This window comes from Ambystoma mexicanum, chromosome 1p (assembly GCF_040938575.1).
Source record: "Ambystoma mexicanum isolate Mex_15411 chromosome 1p, UKY_AmexF1_1, whole genome shotgun sequence".
NCBI lineage: Eukaryota > Metazoa > Chordata > Amphibia > Caudata > Ambystomatidae > Ambystoma > Ambystoma mexicanum.
This window is the reverse complement of record NC_090921.1, coordinates 216,330,462-216,350,863: the sequence shown is the minus strand read 5'-3', so window position 1 is coordinate 216,350,863 and position 20,402 is coordinate 216,330,462. Positions and strand designations below refer to the sequence as shown.

Below are 20,402 nucleotides of genomic sequence, written 5' to 3'. Positions count from 1 at the left end.
GAATATAAGCTTTACCATTGAAAATGAATGAATTGGGGGAAGATGGGATTTCTTTGAAGAGGTTTTGTCCAATCTTTTTGGGGGGTGGAGGGTAATACATGTATCTTAGAGTGTTTTAAATTGTTGCAAAAAGTATATAAACTACCAACTGATGCTGTATTTTTGAGACGTGGGTAAGTTTGGTCCTGCAACACCTCCTAACAGCTCTCCGTAGCTTTTGCCTTATGTACAACCATGTACTCTCTTCTTAAGTGGTTGGTCTGTCTTGGGTTAAGGTGATTAAAGGTCTACCGCTACAATTTGCTTATCTGGTTAGGTGGAGCCCTCCCTTTAATGTGGGGTGGTATCCTAGGGCAAGCCCAATCGTAAATACATTTCTGAAGAAGCCCGAGACATTCTTTTGTATTTGCCGTTTGGACAGAGCCCCTCACCTTGATTTTTCTTGGTTAGTCGAAGTAGTGAAGGGAAACTTCCTGTAGTCAGGAAAAGACTCTCTTGTAGTAGAGAAGGCCGCACTAGTAAAAAAAGAGAGAATGAGAGCAGAATTTCTGTAGTGGAAAGCATTGCGCCTCTCTTATGCTTGAGTGATGGGGATATCTCGGAAATATTGTCCGGCAAGTGTTTTTGATAAGCTGCCGTCTTCTGTGGATGAGTGAGAAGTAGAATTTAAGCAAATGGTGAAGTGCAGTAATTGTGGTATAGGCTAGTACAGTGAATGAGTGTGAAGGGAGTGCTTGAGTGAACATTTTTTCATGCCGCAGGTTCGGCTAAGTACCAGATCTTTTGAATATTTTTTTTTTTTTTAATGCATTGGATTGGAGTAAGGTGACTCAGCCTGGCTATAAGTCGAACATGTTTAAATATCATAGGGAAGGGTTGCGGGAGAGTAAGGTGAAAATTATACATTCTTGGCCTACTGAGGGATCCTATGATACAGGGATATTGGAGAACATGCATACCTTTTTAACTACAAAGCACAAGGACGCAAAGTTAGAAAAATTGTTAAACTTCTTGGAATTATGGAGGATGTATGAAAAAAGAAGGAAGGGCCATAATGTTGACATTGTGGGGGAAGGGCTGAAAAAGGAGGGTGTAGGTATTTCTTTTGCACACTCCCCACCCCCAGTATGGCTGCTATCCTTTATCGCCGGTAAAGGGGTACACAGACCTCGAGTTTGTACCACCATTTTCCCCAGCAGCTGTTCCAGTGGTTGCAAGACGAACACAGGTAATGCCTCCATCAGCTACGATTTCTAAGAACTGGGATTCTGAGGAAAGTGGAAGGGTAACTCCTTCAATGGTTGGGGCTGCAGAGAGGTTGAAAATAGAGAGTGAGGAAGGGATAACTCCCCCAACTTCTAGATCAGTGATTAGATTAAGGGTGGAAGAGCAAGAAAGAGTAAGACTGATGGAAGCGCAGAGGAAGGATTGGAAATGAAAGAGAAAGGTTAGGCCTCCTGCGAGGACAGATTGCAAAGAATGGTAGATGCACAAGAATGGGAAAAGATGAATGCAGAGCTATGGCTAGCGGAGGAAGTGGTAATGCTGTTACGGCAGCAGAGAGATGAAGTGAGAAGACTGGTAAGGGATGTAGAAGGAGAAAGGTAAAGATCTGGGTAGGTTCTTGTTAGATTGGACAACTTGGTTATCAGAATGGTTGAGGTGGACATGGAGAGCAGGGATGCTTCCAGGGGTACGGAGGCTAAGCTGGGAGGATGCTTTCATGCCTGTAGAAGGGGTAGGGGGTGTAGCAGTCGGAGTAGACGACAAAGAAGATGAATGGGATGTCGCACAAAGAGAGCAGGGTGTTGACACCTTCCACTCCAGTAGTAGCAATAGAAAACACACCATGGAACTATAGGACACACCAGGGTATTTGCATGGCTGTAGTAAGGGGTTGGGCAGAGATGGGGAAGCCCCAGAAAAAACAGGTATATCTTCTGTTGCACCAGAAGGGTCTAGGAAGGGGCATATAATGTCCTGTTGTCACACATGTACCAGAATAACTTGAAGACACCCCCTTTGCCCACTGCAGGGGCGGGGAAGTGGATTTATGCATTGGAGGAGCATACTGCTGGTGTCATGTTGGCCATAGGGGACACAAATAGCTTAAATCACGCCCTAATGGGGGAGCGGTCAGACTAACTTTGGAAAAGATCTGGGTATCCAGTAGTTTAGTTGGATACAAATACCCATGATGGAGCAGTTTTTAATAATCTTGGGGCACAGGTATGGGGGGGTCTTGCAGATTATGTATCCTGATGCACATGATATCCATTCGATTTTAGCTAAAACTATGAAATTGGATGATGATCCTGCCGTGCACATCCAATAAATTCATGAGATGTGGAGGACATTAATGGGAGAAGCACGAAAAAGAATCTGGCGATTTCTTTTCCACATGCTGAAGAAGGGACTTCTTTGAGAAGTCCAGCATGAGTTAGATAAAGTAGTAGGGATGGAGACCAAGAGTTGGCCAGAAATTCAGGAACCCATTGTGCATTATTGCGAAAGAAGAGAGGGAAAATGTACAGCAGGCAGAAAAAGCAGAGGCTAAGCTTGTTCCAAAGAAATTGGCAAAGATTTGTTTAGAAGTGGCAGAAATTACAAATTCTATGGTGGGACAGCAGGGGCAACCGGGGCAACTGGGAAACGGTGAACCTGGTATGACTCGGTGTTGGATGGATGGGGTATGTTTGCGGTCTAAGGCCAATGAAAGGATTTCTGATGGGGCAGAGAAGGATTTCCACGGGAAAGTGGGTTCTTGTCAGGCTTCGGTGCAATGGCTCCCCGGTTTTATGTGCGAACAGGAAATAATTATGGAGATTTTTATAGGATTCAGTGTTGTCTTGTGGAAAGTTGGGTCACGTATCGCAGGATTGTTGTGAACGGCCACAATACTTTAACATGGGAGGTCAACAGATGCAGGCCTGACCTTGCCATATGTCCCAGGTTCTGTACAACTGCAGCAGGCACAGGTTGAACATAACCCAGCAACTGGGGCTGCACAGACCTTTGGGAACTCATGGACCATGCCAGCACAAACATCAGTGCAGACATAGGATAAGAATCCTTTACCACAAGAGACAGTTTCAGATTACACTGGAGCAAGTGTTTTCGGGGGAAATCCTTTTTCTCTCCCAGGTGATATGTACCAGGGGTAGGACAGCCCACAGGGATCTCTGATGTGTCCAGTCCTGTCCATTATCACTGATCTGGAAGAGGTGTGCAGGTATGTGACCAAATGTTTTCATTATGGTTGATACAGGAGCTACCAAGTGTTGTATTAAGAAAGGTGAGTTCCCTTTGTCAGGTGAAATGATGGGCCCACAGGGATTCTCTGGGCCTGTCCTGTCTGTTCCATATACTGAAGATCTTCATATCAGGGTGGGCAATCAAAATTTATCAGCCCCATTATTGTATGGATACCCCAGTAAATCTTTTTGGAAGGGACATCCAGAGTTAGTCGTTGATGACGATTGCTTTTACAGAGGAAGGTATTGTATGCTCCACCGCAGGGTTGTATCCGGTAAGAGAAGCAGCATGTTTTCAGACTTATTGTAGCGACGGTGCGATCAGGGGGGTTCCCATGCATACAGCATTGTTTCTCTGAGGTGATGGTTTTGTTGAGTTTGGTCCCGGGGGTCAGAAATCGGGCCTGGCAAGTACCATTTTATTTCGAACCTGATGTGCCGCAGATGTAATGCCAGGCACCATTGTTACAATTCTCTTGGAGGTTGTAGTAATTAGGAAGAACAGGGTGGTTCTCGGGCACAGATGATGGAGGCGAGTGACAGAAAGTTCTGTGCATCGATCCAACCTTATTGCTAAGGGATGCACCTGATGAGCAATTGTTCAGACACTGAAGACACCGGAGAGGTGGTCTTTGAAATTGGTGTGCCTTACCAGATAGTGATGGAGCAAAGGGAAGTATCACAGACCGTGCTCATCGTTAAGAATACTTCATCATTTTGAAAGGAGGATTTGGGAAAAGTGCTGGGTCATTTGTAGACCAGCAATCCTCATGTGGGGCTGCTAAAAAGTGTTAGAGCAGTGATGATAAAATTGATACCCAGTGCAATATTACCACGGGTTAAGTAGTACCCCATGTCTAGGAAGGCAGACGGGATTTATGAGACCATTATGGTGGTGTTAAAGCAAGGCATAATGCAACCCTGTGTCCCCCCCTACAATACGGCTATCTAGCCTGTGAGGAAGGCAAAGAGATCCAGTTGGAGGATGGTCCAGGATTTGAGCCCCCTCCATAATAATGTTGAGGCGGAATTCCTGGTGGTACCGAATACTACTGCCATTCTCTTTCCTACTGGCACGACATACTTCACGGTGAATGATTTTTTTTTTTTTTTAAAAAGCATTATTATCTGTTCCTTTACACCCCGATCCTTAGTACCTCACACAGTTTATGTATCGTGGTCAGAGATTCGAACACACAAGATTGCCCCAGGTGTACTGCAAACCTCAGAGTATTTTTAACAGGCTGGTTCAGATGGATTTGGGGAATTTACAAGTCCAGTACCGTAATTCAGTATGTGGATGATGTATTAGTCTGCAGCACTTGAGAGAGCAGTGTCCAGGCTCCATAACGCTCCTCACCCTGCTTGCGGGGAAAGGGTATAAAGTGGATAAAGACACATTGTAATACTGTCAAACAGAGGTATTTTATTTGGGGCATGTAATGTCGACCGCAGGAAGGAAGCTAATGCCAGAGAGCCACCGCAGTTCAAAATACGCCTCAACCAGTTTCAGTGAAACAAATGCAGTAGTTTTTGGGGCTCTGTAACTATTATATATCATGGATTTTTTATTACTCTAGTTATGCAAGTCCCTTATTGCAGGGTCTAAAGGAAGCACAGAAGGCGAAAAGTATGGAGTGGTCCAAGAGAATGGGGACTTGCATTTGGGAACTCAAGTCTACTATCATCTATGCTCCAGTCCTGGCAACCCCAATTTACAAGAAGCCATTCTTTCTATTTTGCCATTCAACCAGTAAGGTGATACAAGCGTTCCTGAACCAGCAAAACATCGTTAGTCCAAAATAAGGGAGAGAGGCATACAGGTGCGGCTGTTGAGTCTTGTGGATGGGGACCACAGGGTCAGATTGAAGAAATGGTTTCCTTCTCAGTACTGTGCAAAAGTAGGGGAACTGGTGGCACTGGAACTATGCAAGCGGAAGGCAGTCACTGTTTATTCTGACTGTGTACGTCACCTCCACCGTCCACTCTGGGTTATCGAGATGGCGGGGGAAGAGGCTTTAGGAGGTTTGGCGGGGGAAGAGGCTTTAGGAGGTCTGGCGGGGTCCCCTGTCCAGAATACTGCACTGCTATCCCGGATGATTGAAGTGTTGACCTTGCCAGCAGAGATGAGTCTAGTGAAGTGCGCTGCCCACACCAACAACACTAATTCAATAGCTCGCGGAAATAATGCTGCAGACAAGGCGGCGAAAGAAGTGACATATTTCCCACCAGGTGAGCATGTGAGCCTGAGACCCTGCAGGGCCTCCCTTTTGTTTTCAGCAGTCTGCCCTGCAGCGTTTTCAGCGCCGTTGTCCTCTCTCCTTCCCTCCCTGAGATCCATTTCCTGGTTCTGTTCCCTCCTGCCTCTCAGCACTCCTTCCCTGATTGGTGGTTCTACTGGTCATCACTGACCCTCCCAGGGCAGCCCTCTTCCTAGCAGCCCCTGTGGCAAAGGGCTCCTAGGCAAAGGGCGGCTCCAGCTTGTGTCTGCAGGTGTCCACAGGGGAAGCCAGTTGCCAGCCGTCAACCAGCATCGCCTAAGTAAGGTAGGAGTGGCCTGGGTTAGGTATATAACCTCCCTTTACCCGGCAAACCTGTCAGTATAGCAGACTCTGCTGTTGCATTATGAAAGTAGTGCTGCTCTGTGGCTTGCCTCCTAGCAAAGCACTCATCTAGCAAACCTTTCTACCACTATCTAAGCGCCTGTCGTCTTGTCAACTTGTCACATCTCTGTCTCGTCTGCTTGCTCCCTGCCCTGTGTCCCTCCCTAGTGTTCTCCCATTCCCACTCCATTCCTCTTCTCTCCCTACCTACTCTATGGTGCTCTGTCTCTCCTATCTTTTCCAACTCCTTCTCTATAGACTATCCTGCTTCCTCCCTATCACTGACACCTATACCAGTGCCTTCGCCAGGCAAACCTACCGTCATCCTTTGTCATTCCCTCGCCAGACCTATGAACTCTACAAATGGTCTCTGTGCTCTCTCCCTTCTCTTCCTCTCCCATAAATGGTGGCACCCGATGGGAGGCTCTCTTGGCCTCCTTCCACTCCACTAAGGTCATCATTAATGTTTACTTGAATGGTACCGTCTTGGTCCAAGGCCCTAAAGCCAACCTTCTCCTCTTTGATGCTTCCCATGCGACATCAATTTCCTTTCTTCTCCTGCTCTCCCCTGCACAGCTTCCTCGACTACCGGTGCTGTCTCCTCCTTGGCTACCTTGCCCTCTCCTCCTTGCTCTTCTGCCCCCCTTTGGGCTAATTCTACACCTTTGCAGGGCATACCTCTTATTTGTAGCCTTCCCCGGAAGTCTTTCAAGGACGGCAACCTTCTCCATATTGCCACTCTAAAGTCTCGCTCAGCTGTCGCACTCCTCTGACATCTGCCGCCTCCTGGAGCAACTTGACCTCGATGTCCTCGGTCTCACCGAGACATGGTTCACGGCCAGCTCTGTCACAAGCTTTGACACTCTCCTCCCTGATGGGTACAAGATCCTCTCTGCACCCAGATACAATGGTTCCAGTGGGGGTGTAGCCTTGATCTTCCCTGAGAGGATTCCTGGCTCAGTCATTACTATGCAGGCCTACTCCTCTTTCAAATGCCTCGTCTACAGGCTCTCTCTCTCCTGGCCATTCCCTACTGTGGCTCCCATCTATCGGCCACCTGGTCAGATCTCCCACTTCCTCACTGAGTGGGCAGACCTCTCCTCTTCCCTCCTGGTCTCAACCACTGAACTCCTCCTTCTTGGAGACTGCAACATCCACTTGGATGCTTCCTGTCATTCCACTGGACTCTTTCATGACCTCTGAGACTCTCTCTCTATTCTGCCCTCTGGCCCGACTCAACTCTGCAGGGCACACTCTGGGTGTTCTGATCTCTTCAGACCTTCCCCTTTCGATCCCTCTCACCACTCCTCTCTCCTGGAGTGATCATTTTCTCCTTTCCTCCCATCTCATCCTCTCTACCCCTCAGCCTAAGCCAACTCCAGCACTACCACCTACCTTCTAGGTTATCCAACCCATGAAGCGTGCATCAGTTGAGGCTTTAACCACCACATTCTCGCCCCCCCCGTCCACTCTTGACCGACTCTCTTGACCGACTCACACCCTGACACAGCCCTTTCCATGCTCCATTCTGCTATATCTGATACTCTCGATGTTCTTGCCCCTGTCATGAGGATCCGCTTGAAGCCCAAAGCCAAGTGCAACTCCTGGTACAACTCTGACCTCCTCATCCTTAAACGCAAGTGCAGGTTGGCTGAGGAAATGGCGGGCTTCCGGTACATCCTCTGACAAACTAGCCTGCCGCCTGCTCCAAAGGTAATACCGGCTCTCCTTCCGCACCAAGAAGAAAGGACACATCCAAGCCTGCGTCTCTGCGGCATCTAACAATTCAGCCGAACTCTTTAAAATCTGCAATCCTGCTGCAGTCTCTACCTCTCCTGTCCCCTCCTAGGCCCTCTGCATGGCCCTGGCTTCTCATTTCATCTCCAAAACTCAGGATGCCATGTCCCCTCTCTCTTTGTCTCCCCCTCCTCCCTCTGCTCCCTGCTCTTCTTCTGGTCCTTCTTCAGCCACCTCTCCTCCCTCCTTCTCTGCCTTTCTCCTGTTCTCCTCAGACGATGTTTCTAGACAAGTCTGATCTATGAAAGTCTTGTCAAAACTGGTTCATCCCTGTTCTTCCAAAACCATCAAGGACCACATTGACATCCTGGCTCCTGCTGATTTCTGCAACCACTCATTTGCTACTGGAGTCTTCCCCTCCCCCCCCTGAAGCACTCCCTTGTGCACCCTCTTCTTAAGAAACCCTCTGCCGACCATTGCTGCCCGGCTAACTATCGTCCAATCTCCATCACTCCTTTCCTGGGCAAACACCTGGAAATGCTGGCCATCTCCCAGCTCAATCTTCACACTGAATCTGTTGGTTGTCTCCATGATCATCAGTCTGGCTTCAGAGCCACCAGAAGCACGGAAACTTCTCTCCTGAACATCCATGAAGACCTGCTCTCCAACCTTGATTCCAACACTGCCTGTGTCCTCATCTTATTTGATCTCTCTTCTGCCTTTGATACGGTCAACCATGCCATCCTGCTCAACTGTCTCCGTGATAACCTGGGTATCACTGGTCAGGCCCTGGCTTGGCTGACCTCCTTCCTCTCCAATCGACCCTCCCATGTCCAACATGTGTCCTTCCTCTCCTCTATCTTTACCTGTGATGTTCCCCAGGGGTCTAACCTCTCTCCCTGGCTGTTCAACCAATACCAGGCACTCCTTGCCCACCGCATTGCCACTCTCTGTCCCAACTTTCAGTGCTATGCGGATGACACTAAACTCATTTTCAGGCTCCCTTCTGCCACCTCTTCTCCTTCTGATTGTCTGTCTGCCATCCATGAGTGGTGTGCCACCAATGATCTCTGCCTTAATGCCAGTAAGACTGAGATTTTCCTCATCGGCACACCTGCTCCCTCCTTTCCTGTCTCTATTTTGGCCCTCTTCCTTCTCCCACCTGTGAGGCTAAAAAGCTTGGGGTCATCTTCGATTCCATACTTTCCTTCTCTCTTCACATCTGTGGCGTCTCTAAGAAGTCGCACTACCAGCTGCACCTTCTCAGAGGTATTCTTCCTTTCCTCTCTTTTCCCCAGAAGTTCACTGTCTCCAGAGCTCTAGTTCTCTCTAGGCTGGACTACTGCAATAGCCTCTTTCTTAAGCTACCTACCTCTACTCTCTGCCACTCATCCAAAACAGGACTGCGATACTTGTCCTTGGCCTTAAGCCCAGGAATCGTATTACTCCAGGACTGAAATCTCTGCACTGGCTCCCACTGACGGCAAGGATTATGTTTAAAACCCTCTACATTGTCCACAAGGCATTCTGGGGCCTCAATACCTTCAACTCTCTCCTCCTAAATATCTTCCTTCCCAAGCTCTTCAATCATCCGTCACCAACTCCTTCGGGGTCAGTCGCTTTTCCAAGCAGCAACTTGGTGGTAGATCTTTCTTCTGCTGGGGCCTCCCTCTAGAACAGCCTCCCTGCCTCTCTGAAACTTGAGGAGAACCCTCTCTGGTTCCGGAAGCACCTCAAGACCTTCCTCTTTGCTTCTGCTTTCTCTCCTCCTCTCCCCTGCTGATCTCCTTGCTGAATCTGAACTGCACTACACTGGTTACCTGGCTACCCTCTGATCTCTGACCCAGGTCCATTCCCCACCAGTTGCACACCTACACTGCCCCCCTGGCAACCCTTGCCCTCGGGGACTGTTCTGTATCCCTACAGCCCCTACTAGCACTTGACACATGATGTCTGCACTTACCCGTGGACTTGCCACCAGCTGGCCCACCTTTATTTATTATTTATTTTCTTTTTATTTATTGTCTTTATTTATTTTACTGTTATCTTATGTATTGCACTGCCCCCTCCTCTTTCCCCCGCAACTTTATTTCTGTAACATTTACTTCATGAGTTGGTACAATTTAAGAAAATGATGAACTATAGACAACAAAGAAAGTGCGAGAAAGACGAAAGCTAATCAATACAAAAATATGCAATGCTGATCCAGATTAATGGGAAACCGGAAAGTTCAGCCAACTTGCTGGACAAAAATTAGCCATCCCACTACTAAAACACAGCATGGGGGTGGGAGGGAATTGTAAAAGTCTTAGAATCTCAAAATGCAGAATGCAGTGTAGAGAACAGTCCACACAGAACCCCTCCCCTCTCACGTGCGCAAGTCGTGATGGAATTGCCTTGCGCAGCATCGGGCTCTTCGCCGCCCACCTGACCGCACACTGCTGCGGCACCTCAGCTCCAGCCATTGGAGACAGCTCGCATCAAAGAGGCAACTAGCTCAAACCCAAGAACCTTGTTCTTACTGGCAACGATTCACCACAGAGCCTGTTCAGCGTCAGGCGCACTCGATCCACCCTGCACGTGCCACGGCGTGAAGGGGTTAACTCCACCCACAGTCAGTGTCTGGGTACTCAACCTGTTCCTGGCAGCAGTGGAAATCGTTTTTTGCCACATACCTTGGGGCGCAGAGAGTCACCCAAGCAAGCTAATGGCTCCACTTCTGATGACGCATTCAACAAAGCCTGGCCTGATTGGACCACCACCATTGCAAAACGAATCAGAATTTCTTTAGCGAACAGGAAGTGCCACACTAGGCTGCTGTTGTCAATCGCCCTCACAAACTCTCCAGCCACAAACACTCGCCTTCAGGGCAATCGATCATGAACTCATCAGAGAATAGCTTATTTTGCAAAGTCATGACCCCAGAGTTCAGTACGCGCTTTGGATGCACAAAGACCATTACCATGGAGGGGACCGTTACGGTGGCTTGAACGATAAACCATTCACTGCGATGCATGAAGCCTGAAGGCGACTGGCAGTTTAGAAGCCAAGGAAGGGGTATGCACAGTAAAGAAACGTCACTCTACCAAATGGCACGGGAGTGGAGAAAGGCCGCCAGAAACCTACTCTGGTGTTCAAGGCAACACATGCAGGTGACCAAGAAAAAAAGAAACCATGTTGGTGGAGGTTCGCATATCCTATGGCGAAATGATAGGGCACTTGCTTGAAGAGCGCTATGCCATACACTCCAGGGCAGTAGATGCGCTAGATTGTCCCTCGCCAGACCTTGAGGGCCGGATCCATGGCGTGGTTTCAGGCTACCGCTCATTAATATTCTTGAGATAAATTTGCATACAATGATTAATGTATGCACATTTTTGCTCAAAATTAATTACCGAGAGATATCTTAAAACCCGTCAGGATTCCGGCCCTCGAGGCCTACAGTTGGACAATCCAGCGCTTGGAACTATTTTGATAAAAAACTAGGAGATGTGATGAGCTAATCGGTGTTTAACGTAAGAACCGGGCATAGAGCTACAAAAGGGGAAAGCCAATTTGTATGGTTTTAGCCAACGAGGCAAAAAAGCTGGCTCACTTTGGGTCAGACTACACAATCCTACCAGAAGACGTGATTCGAGAACTGAGCCCTCACGAAGGCGAGGAACTACCCTCACCTGAAGTTTATCCTGGCACGAAGGGCACAAAAAACGTACTTGAAGCCGACATTTTCAAGGACAGAAAGGCCACTGGCAAGATCTATGTATTAAAAAGAAAACGGTGTATCTTGTGCTGGGATGAGAAACGGCTGCGGAAAGTTCGTTCGTGTGCTCCCAAGCCAGGTCTTACTGCGAGTTGTTCTCTTGTAAGGACCTGCTCCAGACGTATGTATCAATGATTTGTGAGCAGCCATGTACTCCATTAAAGAAAGAAAGTGTGCACTGAAGTGCTGGGGCCGGGAGCAATCCACAAAGGGAATATACTACCTGGTGCACGTGACTATGCAGAGGATTTTACAGGCCTGCTGAAAGCAATAGAAGTATTTAAGCATCAAGTTGGTGAAAGCTACAGAGATATGATGGGTTATTTATAACGCTTAATACCTAGAGGTTTCTAAGCACAGACCCGGGGATTGAACACGTGTTGCTCAATGTCGTCTTGCTTCCAAGGCGAGCACGCTGCCCCTGAGCTATCCTCCCAAGACCAGAGAGAGGCTCAGTCTGGTGGTTCGCCTGACAAATGAGATTTCAAGGGAGTACAAATTGCTTTCCTCCTTCGCGAGAGTAAAAGGTGTAGACAGGGTAGGGCCTGAGCAAGCAAGGCCCACCCAAAAACTGTAAATGCCCACTTGGCAGCGCTGTGTGGGCATTTACAGATGTTAAAATCGCAGCGGTGGGCCCAACTAGATTAGTTGCTGGCCCCACTAGTAGACTATCCTGGCTATGCCTCTGTAACAGTGACATCCAACAAACACATGCAAAAAGTTAAACTGTATGGAAATCGTTATCCTGCAGCAGATGGCGGCATTGAGACAGAAAAGCAGGCTTACCTTACAATTACCAGATAAAGCACAGTGTGGACCAGCGCCCCACCCCCAATGGGATAGAGGAGCACTAACATTGTGAGCGCCCCCCTGCATGCAAAGAATAGGTACAAGAGCAGCATAAGATGTTAAATGCTTTGCTCACACAGAACAAGTCAGCTTGCGTAGTGGCCATTCAGGCTTCCCTCAAACAAGCAGAACAGGTGCACAGTTAGATTCCCACACTGAGAACTGATTCAGGAGTGCACACTGCCCTCCTAATCTAGAAAAGGTATACCACGGACGTCATATCATGCGCTCCTTGCGGAGAACAGGAATGCTGAGGGGCTCAGCGATGCAAGATTACCACATATAGAACAGATACGTTGTGGGTCACTGCAGTATACGCTGCATTTGCATAGAGCAGGAACTGCATGGGATGCAGCAATGCAAGCATGCCCCCCCCCACTGAAGAGGTCAACAATGGGCCTCAGCAACGCAAGCCACACTCGCATAGAACTGGAACATCCAAGGCCTTGGCAGTCCAACAGGCCTAGCAGTGCACCACCCACATAGAAGAGGAAGTTAATTACCTCAGGAACAGCACTTGCACTAGTTTTCATTGCAGTCTTGGAGATTAGAGAAGAGGGGTGGCCCCTCTGAGTGGCGGAATGGCACCCTTGAGCAAGGGCTCTGCTGCCACTGGCCATTTATAATACCAGTTACCAATTTGACTGCAAGTTGAGGCTGAATGGATGTGTAAAAAGGACATAGCATACTCATCCGTGCCCCAGATAAGGTTTTGACGTGGGAATATTTTATCCACCGTTTTTATAATTTGAGTGTAAATTTAATTCTAAGAGTAATAATAGTTTGCCTCCAAAAGCGTGTGAAAGGTATGCGACGGGCAACCAAAACATGACCGTATTTGAAAATGAATAGGACTCAATACAAACCAAACAGATTTGTGTAGCAACGATGTATGGCTTCAAGCAATGTAGATGCAACTTGATGATAAAGGCACAACACATGAACCTTTGTGCAAAACAGGATTACTTTCACAGAAAAAAAAAAAAATCTTACAAACGCTACTCCCAATTGTAGCTCAGTTTTCCATCTTATTCATGTTAAGATCCTGAAATTCTAGGAAAATAAATATGCATAATGCTTCTGTTTGCTCCATGAGCATCTACAAACACAGAACACAACAGATTTTGAACTGAAAGAAACCTTTCTTTATCTCCCTGTGATGTTGGTTTCTCTTTCTGAAAGCCTCTGGGCACACAGCCCAGAGGAAAACATGTCTGTTTTCAGAGGCTTCTCCGGTGCCTGCACTTTCATCCATGATGCTGAAAATCAAAAGAAGTGCTCTGGTTTCCGTCAAGTAACCTGCTGTTTGCACTGCCTTCTGCACCCAAATCGTGCATAAATGATATGAATGGAAAAATAAATGCAGTCATATTTACAAGATTGTAATGCATAAGAAGTCCTGGTACATCACTTATCTGGAGGCTTGGGTTCGCCACTCCTTTGCATTGACCTCCACAGCCTAAAAAACAATGTTGTCCCTGACCGTTTTCTGCTTCCCAAATTTGGTCGACCATCGGCTACTTCCGTTTTTCAGAGCTTCATCACTCATCTGCTAGCAGGGGTACAAAGTAATACCCTTTCATACAGTCACTCGGAGGAGAGGCACCATGCCTCTCTTGACTTGGTCCTCCAAATACTCCAATCCAGCAGTCTGACGCTTGGGGTGTAAAGTGCTAATTCCTGCAGGAAGAAGTTGAATACCATGGCTACGAACTGTCCTCCAAAGGAGTGTTGGCCAAGGTGGCACTAGTCCAGGCCATCAAGAATATCTTATTCCCCAAAAGAAGGATCCGCTTCACTCATATTTGGGGGTAAAATGAGTACTTTGCTAAAGATGTTTGAGCGTTTCACCACGAAAACTGAAGGTTCACACTCCTAAGAACTGTGTTCAAATAGTCTGCAGCCGCACAAGTGGGTTTTCTGGACATAAAATTGGACGTTCTCAATTCCCTGTGCCGTGTCCTTTCCAACCGGATGCCTCCACCATCATAGCAGTCGGTGACAATGCCTATGGGCTCGTTGCTGTGAGGGTGCAGAAGGACAGGGTGGAAAAACACATTGTTGCATTTGCCTCTTGCTCACCTACAGACCCTGAGAAGAACTACTCTGTGATTGAGTACAAACTGCTGGCGTGTGCATGAGCCACTGAGCATTACTTGCATATAGAGTAGGAAGTTTGTTCAGCAATTACCCCAAGCCCCCCGATCCACAGTCTAGTTTCCGAGCTGCCCCCAGAAGTAAGATTAGCGGGAATAGCTGCAATGCTATAGGAGTTCTTTTTCAAGATCCACATACACCCTGGTCTGGATGAAAAAATGGGCGAATTGACTGTCAAGAGTGCCACTCCTGAGTGACCCGACCTTGCAGCGAAACGAGCTCAAATGTGCCTTGGCCTCCATGCAGGATGGCATACAAGATGCCCACTCCTGTATCGCAGTCGCTCAGGGCCCAACACGGACCTCGTGCTCACTAACTTCTGGTTCTATACCAGGACATGCTGGCTTTCTAAAATCTCTCCCGACCCGAATCGGTAGCCATACTGGAAAATTTAAAATGAACTTTCGACTGAAGGGGGAACTACTCGTGCAAGGTGAGAAGTTCTCTAAATGTGAAATTGGTGCATACGACGCATTACTGTCACTGTGGGGAAGAGGGGTTCATTCTTAACAAGTGTTACCACTCTGAGGATTACTGGTAGCCCATGATGACTTGGGGAAGTGGCCAGTGCCTCACCCCATGTGCCATGTACAAGGAAGGGCTGAAACATCTCTCCAAATCAACAACCCTGTTGAGAAGCACAAATGCGGGCAAGCATCTTCTGGGGGAAAAGGTCGGGATTTACTTCATAGCCCAAATAACTGTCACCCTATCAATGGTCCAGGCTTGTACTCGCAGACTTCAATTCTAAATGGATTGAGGCCAGCTAACATACAATCCCTACTCCAGAACTCCCAAAGCGAAGGGCACCCATAAAACACAGTGTCAGATAATTGAATCCAATTTACTTTGCACCAGATGGCCCCGTTCTCAATCTACTGGGATTCACCATTGAAAAGTCAAAAGAGCGTGTAGGCTTTTCAAGGATTTTCTTCAACTTGCCAGGCACCAATAATATCCCTGGTGTCAATGTCTTTGCTCTCATGCAAGGCAGGCCAGATGATACCAATCTTAGTCCAGCCTGGGCTCGCTCTAAAGGTCTTAAACTAATGCTACTAGCATCAAACATAAGGGGCTCAGAGAGCGCAGCGAAAATCGGGCTACTGCAATGAACCAATCAAAAAGCTGTAAATCTTCCCAGATTAAAGCGTTTTTCAAAATTCATTGCCATGCGGGACGGGTTCTACCACTGGATGGAAGATCACTATCATATACTTAATTCCTCAAAGACCCTCTGCCAGTGCCCAGAAGGCCCCACCTCACCCCATGGCCTGCAATCTTGAGATCCTCTTTCACCGTGATCCGAAGCTCCAACAATTCATCACCTCTATTGCTGCTCTCATTAACCTGCTGAATATCGGGGAGATTTGCCCTTTTTATTTTATTTATTTTTATTTCTAAAGTGCTTGAACAGGGGCTCGAAGGCATAAGAGCGCTGACACAGACACACAAAGCATGTACAGCAGAGAAGAACGTGGGGCAGGGGGAGACTGAGAAAAACGGAACAAGGCCGAGGAGAATTTTTATTCACAAAGAAAGGTTTTCAGGTTACGTTTGAAGCTAGGAAGATTGGAGCACAGCCTCAGGTCAAGCGGAAGCTTATTCTACAGATGAGGGATCGAGACTGGAAAACATCAATTTTGTACCAACACCAATTTAGCCTTTGCTGTAAAAGTAGACCAGTGTTGTTAGATCTCCGGCTGCGCCTGTCCGGGAGCTATTTCAACCGTGCTGCCAGGTAGGACGTACTCTTGCCATACAAGAAAGAGTGTGCAATGCAGAGAGTATGAAACATGAGTCAATGTAACACTCTCTGAGCTGTTACTCGCCTAATGTGACCTGCTTCTTTTGAACCCACTGATAAAATGTTCAACATTCTTACTCCTCTTCCCTACATCCTCACACGTACTTCATCCAACTCTCTACTGTCGCCATGCTGCTGGCAATGCACATCCAGAAGCCCTACGCATTTCTCGTACTGGTCTTAAAGTTCCGTTCATGGTCTAGCACCCCTGGCCTGGGTGCTACTATCACCCACTACCTGGCATCCTCCTTTCCAGCATATTTCTCAGTTCCCCCGTGCCTCATCCTGCCTCATCCACCCACCACTGCAACTCCCTAATCCCAGAGATCCAAAACGCCACCAACAATCACGTAGTCAAGAAATCCCTCCAGCCCCCATTCCTTCACACAGACCGTTCCTCAGGCTATGCCAGAATATTGTCCCTTCTTCCCTGTCACCATTATGCATACCCTGACCATCCCTCTGTAAATATCACTTGCATGGCCTATGTCTATTTGTATTGTGCCTGGTTCATGTTCTACCTCGCCTATTATCACCCGGTCTGTTTCCATAGCAAAACATGATTACAAGGCCCCCCGCTCGCGGATTGCCCTAGCTCCTCTATGTACATATGTATGTGTTTCTTGTTGAATGCCCATGTCCTCCTCATTGCACGAACCAATTTTCACTAAAATGCCTCTTAATTATCTTACAGAAGGGGGAGGGTGAAGTTGTTTTTCCTCAGTTTCTCCTCACTCAGAATCTGACGAGCAGGTTAACTTAAAGAACAGGAAGTGATGCCTCTGCCAATAGCCAGCTGCATAAGAGAGAAAAATCGCAAACCATGGCCAATGATGTCATATGCAAACCTACAAAGTCGCACTGGAGCGGGAGGGAAAGATGGGCGACATGGGGGGGGGGAGACAGGCAGAGGGAGGAAGGGGAGAGGCATCAGCCACCAAGAACCCTTAGTGAATGCTTACACTCTGTCTCCATCAATGTACGACAGAAAGTACCTGAGCCCAGGTAAACATTGCTAAGTTCCTGATCCAATGCTCTCTGCTGTGACCCAACCAGGCACACCAGTGGCAACCTTGGTAAGGGTGGAAAACCTGCAGGTATCTGGGTGTAACCAGACATACTGCATAATGCTGGCTCTGTGGCAAGGTTCTGGGACTGATTTCTCTACTAGTCCCATCTCATAAGTCTTTGTTTTCATCTCGCAGCCACCAGTCCGGCGATGTATCCATGGCGTCCTTCTACCGTGTGGACAGTGTATCATCCTGCCTCCCCAGCATGCTCAGTGCCCTAGAAGAACAGAACTACCTGTTCCAGCTGCAGGTGGTTGAACGACCCCAGGAGGACACCAAAGAGGTGAGAGGCAGCCATAATCCAGGAATGGGAAAGCCCTGTTTGGCCCATAGGCAGCATACCTCATGTCGCTGACAGAGCTCACTGTCAAGAAGCCTTTACTCTGGAGGACAATGAACACCCTTTCAAACTATATGCAAACGGCCGGCCAGCTATTAAAGATGATGCTTATACATTTCTTCTGCTCAGCGTCTTTCATTCCTTTTACAGGGTCTGGAGGTGCCATTAGTTGCCATAGTCCAGTGGTCAACGCCGAAGCTACCGTTCACTTCCAGCATTTACACTCATTACAGGTGAGGCCGTTCCCTGAGCCTGGCAGCTTCAGGATGTTCCTATTGAGTCACAGCATCACTAACTGGGTACATGCTCTGTGCCTAGAGTTGAGCAATAGCCGTACAGTTTTCCAGGTCTGTGAGGGGATTCCACCCCACTGAAGAGTGCTTCAGGGAGAGGGCCCTCATTGAACTAATTGTAAAATCTCTTCGTGTGTTGACTATCTCTGAAATGCTTCTGGGGGGCTACACTGGTCGTTGATCTTGCTCTCTCTGGCTTAGACTTTATGATCAACAGTCTGAGTCAGTACAAATAAAAACACAATCAAAATGCTGTTTGTCTGGACTAAGACTGGGCGAAATCGCAACAAAAAAAATGTGGATGGCGGGAAATCAGCCTTTGTTTTTTCAGTCCACTCCGCAAAATATATGCACGGGCGCACGAAGCGCTTGCTGTTCCTTCTGCTTCGCTAAGCTTAATGGCGCATAGAATTTTTATGTCAGAAGTCAAACGAGAGTCAAGTTTCTCAATTTTGCTTTGACTCTGGTGAGTTTGCCCTTCCCTAGCTTGTGCATATGATTAAGCACCTTCAGAGGTGTTATGCACCTGGTTGGATCCTCCACAGGTTCTGGAGTCTGAATATATGGTCAACCCATTACAGTATAGCTCATTGAATCTGCACAATAGGGTAGACCATCCTTGAGCAGCTTCTGAGGTATACCCAAGTTGTTGGACCATCACTAAGCATTTTCTTTCTCCAGGGTCTGCAAAAGTGGCTGGAACATCACCAACCCTCCTTTGTTGCCGTACATGGACCATTAGTATCTAGTTTCCGGGCCTATCTGGTGTTTTATTATTTAGCAGCTGCTGCACAAGTGGGTTGGTGAGGGGGTGTCTGCAGTTCCAAACATCTTTATGCTGTTATTTGGTTGTTTGTGAGGGTTTTGAACTATCGAAGACAAGACCAGCTTCTGCGGTCGGGATCAGCAGTGGGTCCCTTGCTGTACAACCTTTAGTTTCAGTACAATGAGCTTGGATAACATAATTTATTTATTTTTGTAATGTGTAAATATGGATTAAAAATGAGAATCTGCAGAGTTCTCAAGGAAGAGAATTACATACAAGGTCCTGTATGAGAAGGTTGAACTAGAATTCAGTTTGACTCAGCGGTTTTCCTATACCTATTTTTCCCCGAATTCCACATCGATCCACCATACCAAAATATTGAAATAAATAGGATAGACGTACAATTGAATCCATCGATGCAAGACGCTTTGCATTATCCACAAGGCTTTCTGGGGCCGGTGCCCACACTTCATCCAACATTCTCTTCCAAAATACCTTCCTTCTCGAGCCCTTTGCTTAGCTATGTCCAACTCTTGAAGGTTTAGATGCTTCTCCAGGCAGAGAGTTGGGGGTAGATATCTCCCTCTGCAGGGGCCTCCCTCTGGAATGGCCGGCTTGCTCTCTCAAACTTGAGCCAGCCTACCTGATGTTCCAGAAGCCGCTCAACTTTCCTCTTCTCCTCTGCTTTCTCTCTCTCCCTCCCCTACTGACCTGCCTGGCTGCTGTATTTTCTGGTTGCTTGGTGTTTGGGAGATGTAGCATTATTATGCTTCATCACCTCTCCTAGGGAGAACCCTGGCACTTTTTTCGGGACTTCTGGACCTTTTTCTTTTAATGCTCAATGAGTGGAACCTTTTTCCACTCATTCATTCTTAAAGCTCTGTCTTTTAGAACTCCATTCTTTGTATTCTACCTATTCTAAGGAGTCGGTATGCTCCATAGCTCCTAAAGGCATCTGTTTTTTACTACTGCAGCACACAGCTCTCCGTATGGGCAGTGTTGCTGGGGACCCTCAGGATCTCCCTTTAAGATTATTTTCTAATATCCCCAAGTAAATACAGTTCTCGGTGATAGTGAGATACTTAGTATCCCCCCAAAAACTCAATAGTCTGAGAGATTGTCTCACACCACCTTCAGTAGAGTGCCAAATGGATACCTAGTACCACCTTTTCTCTGCTCCCATAGACAATCACCTAGTTATGGCTGGTTGCAGTGGGTGTGTGCTACCAACCATTGTGTATTTTCTGGTACCGCAGGCTATGTCTATAACCTCAGTGGTGCGCAATAAGAGCACCCAACTAACAACTTGAGACTCTCATTTTTTCGCCATTACTAGCGTGGTTATTCTTTGTTAGCCCTTCATCTACCATTCTGTGAGGGGGAGCAAAAGAGGGGCGGGGCGACTGCAGGAAGCAAAGAAGATTGCCGGGCAATCCGTGTCCTTTGTTGGTTCTGCAGAAAAGGCACCAAAACCGCAGTGCGAGCCAAGAAGTTGCTGGAAGTCGTGCTACAGGTCCTCCCTCGAGAGTGGTAAGAGATCCCATCCATTGTGCTGGCTTCAGTCATCGGACCAAGGAATCCAGAGGTCGAGTCCAGAGTAGCAACATTGCGGAGCATCCAGCACAAACATTTTCTCTAACCTAACTAACTCTAACCTAAGGTACTGTTTGGAAAAGGTATCGCTTACCGGATTCCAAAAAGTCGCTCCAGAGTGTGGAATGCACATAGAGGTGTCCAGGGCAACCCGTACCTCAGACCCAAGCCACGGC

At 47.5% G+C, this 20,402-nt stretch overlaps 1 protein-coding gene across 1 annotated transcript in view; it reads left to right on the top strand.

Annotated features, from left to right (window-relative positions):
- The window catches only part of TRAPPC14 (trafficking protein particle complex subunit 14), a 121,144-nt gene that overhangs the window by 78,126 nt on the left and 22,616 nt on the right, over window positions 1-20,402 (top strand). Inside the window, exons 6-7 of the mRNA XM_069646409.1 lie at window positions 17,370-17,517; window positions 17,725-17,807. Of these exons, the coding sequence (XP_069502510.1) occupies window positions 17,370-17,517; window positions 17,725-17,807 (231 nt within the window). The remainder of the gene's footprint in view (window positions 1-17,369; window positions 17,518-17,724; window positions 17,808-20,402) is intronic.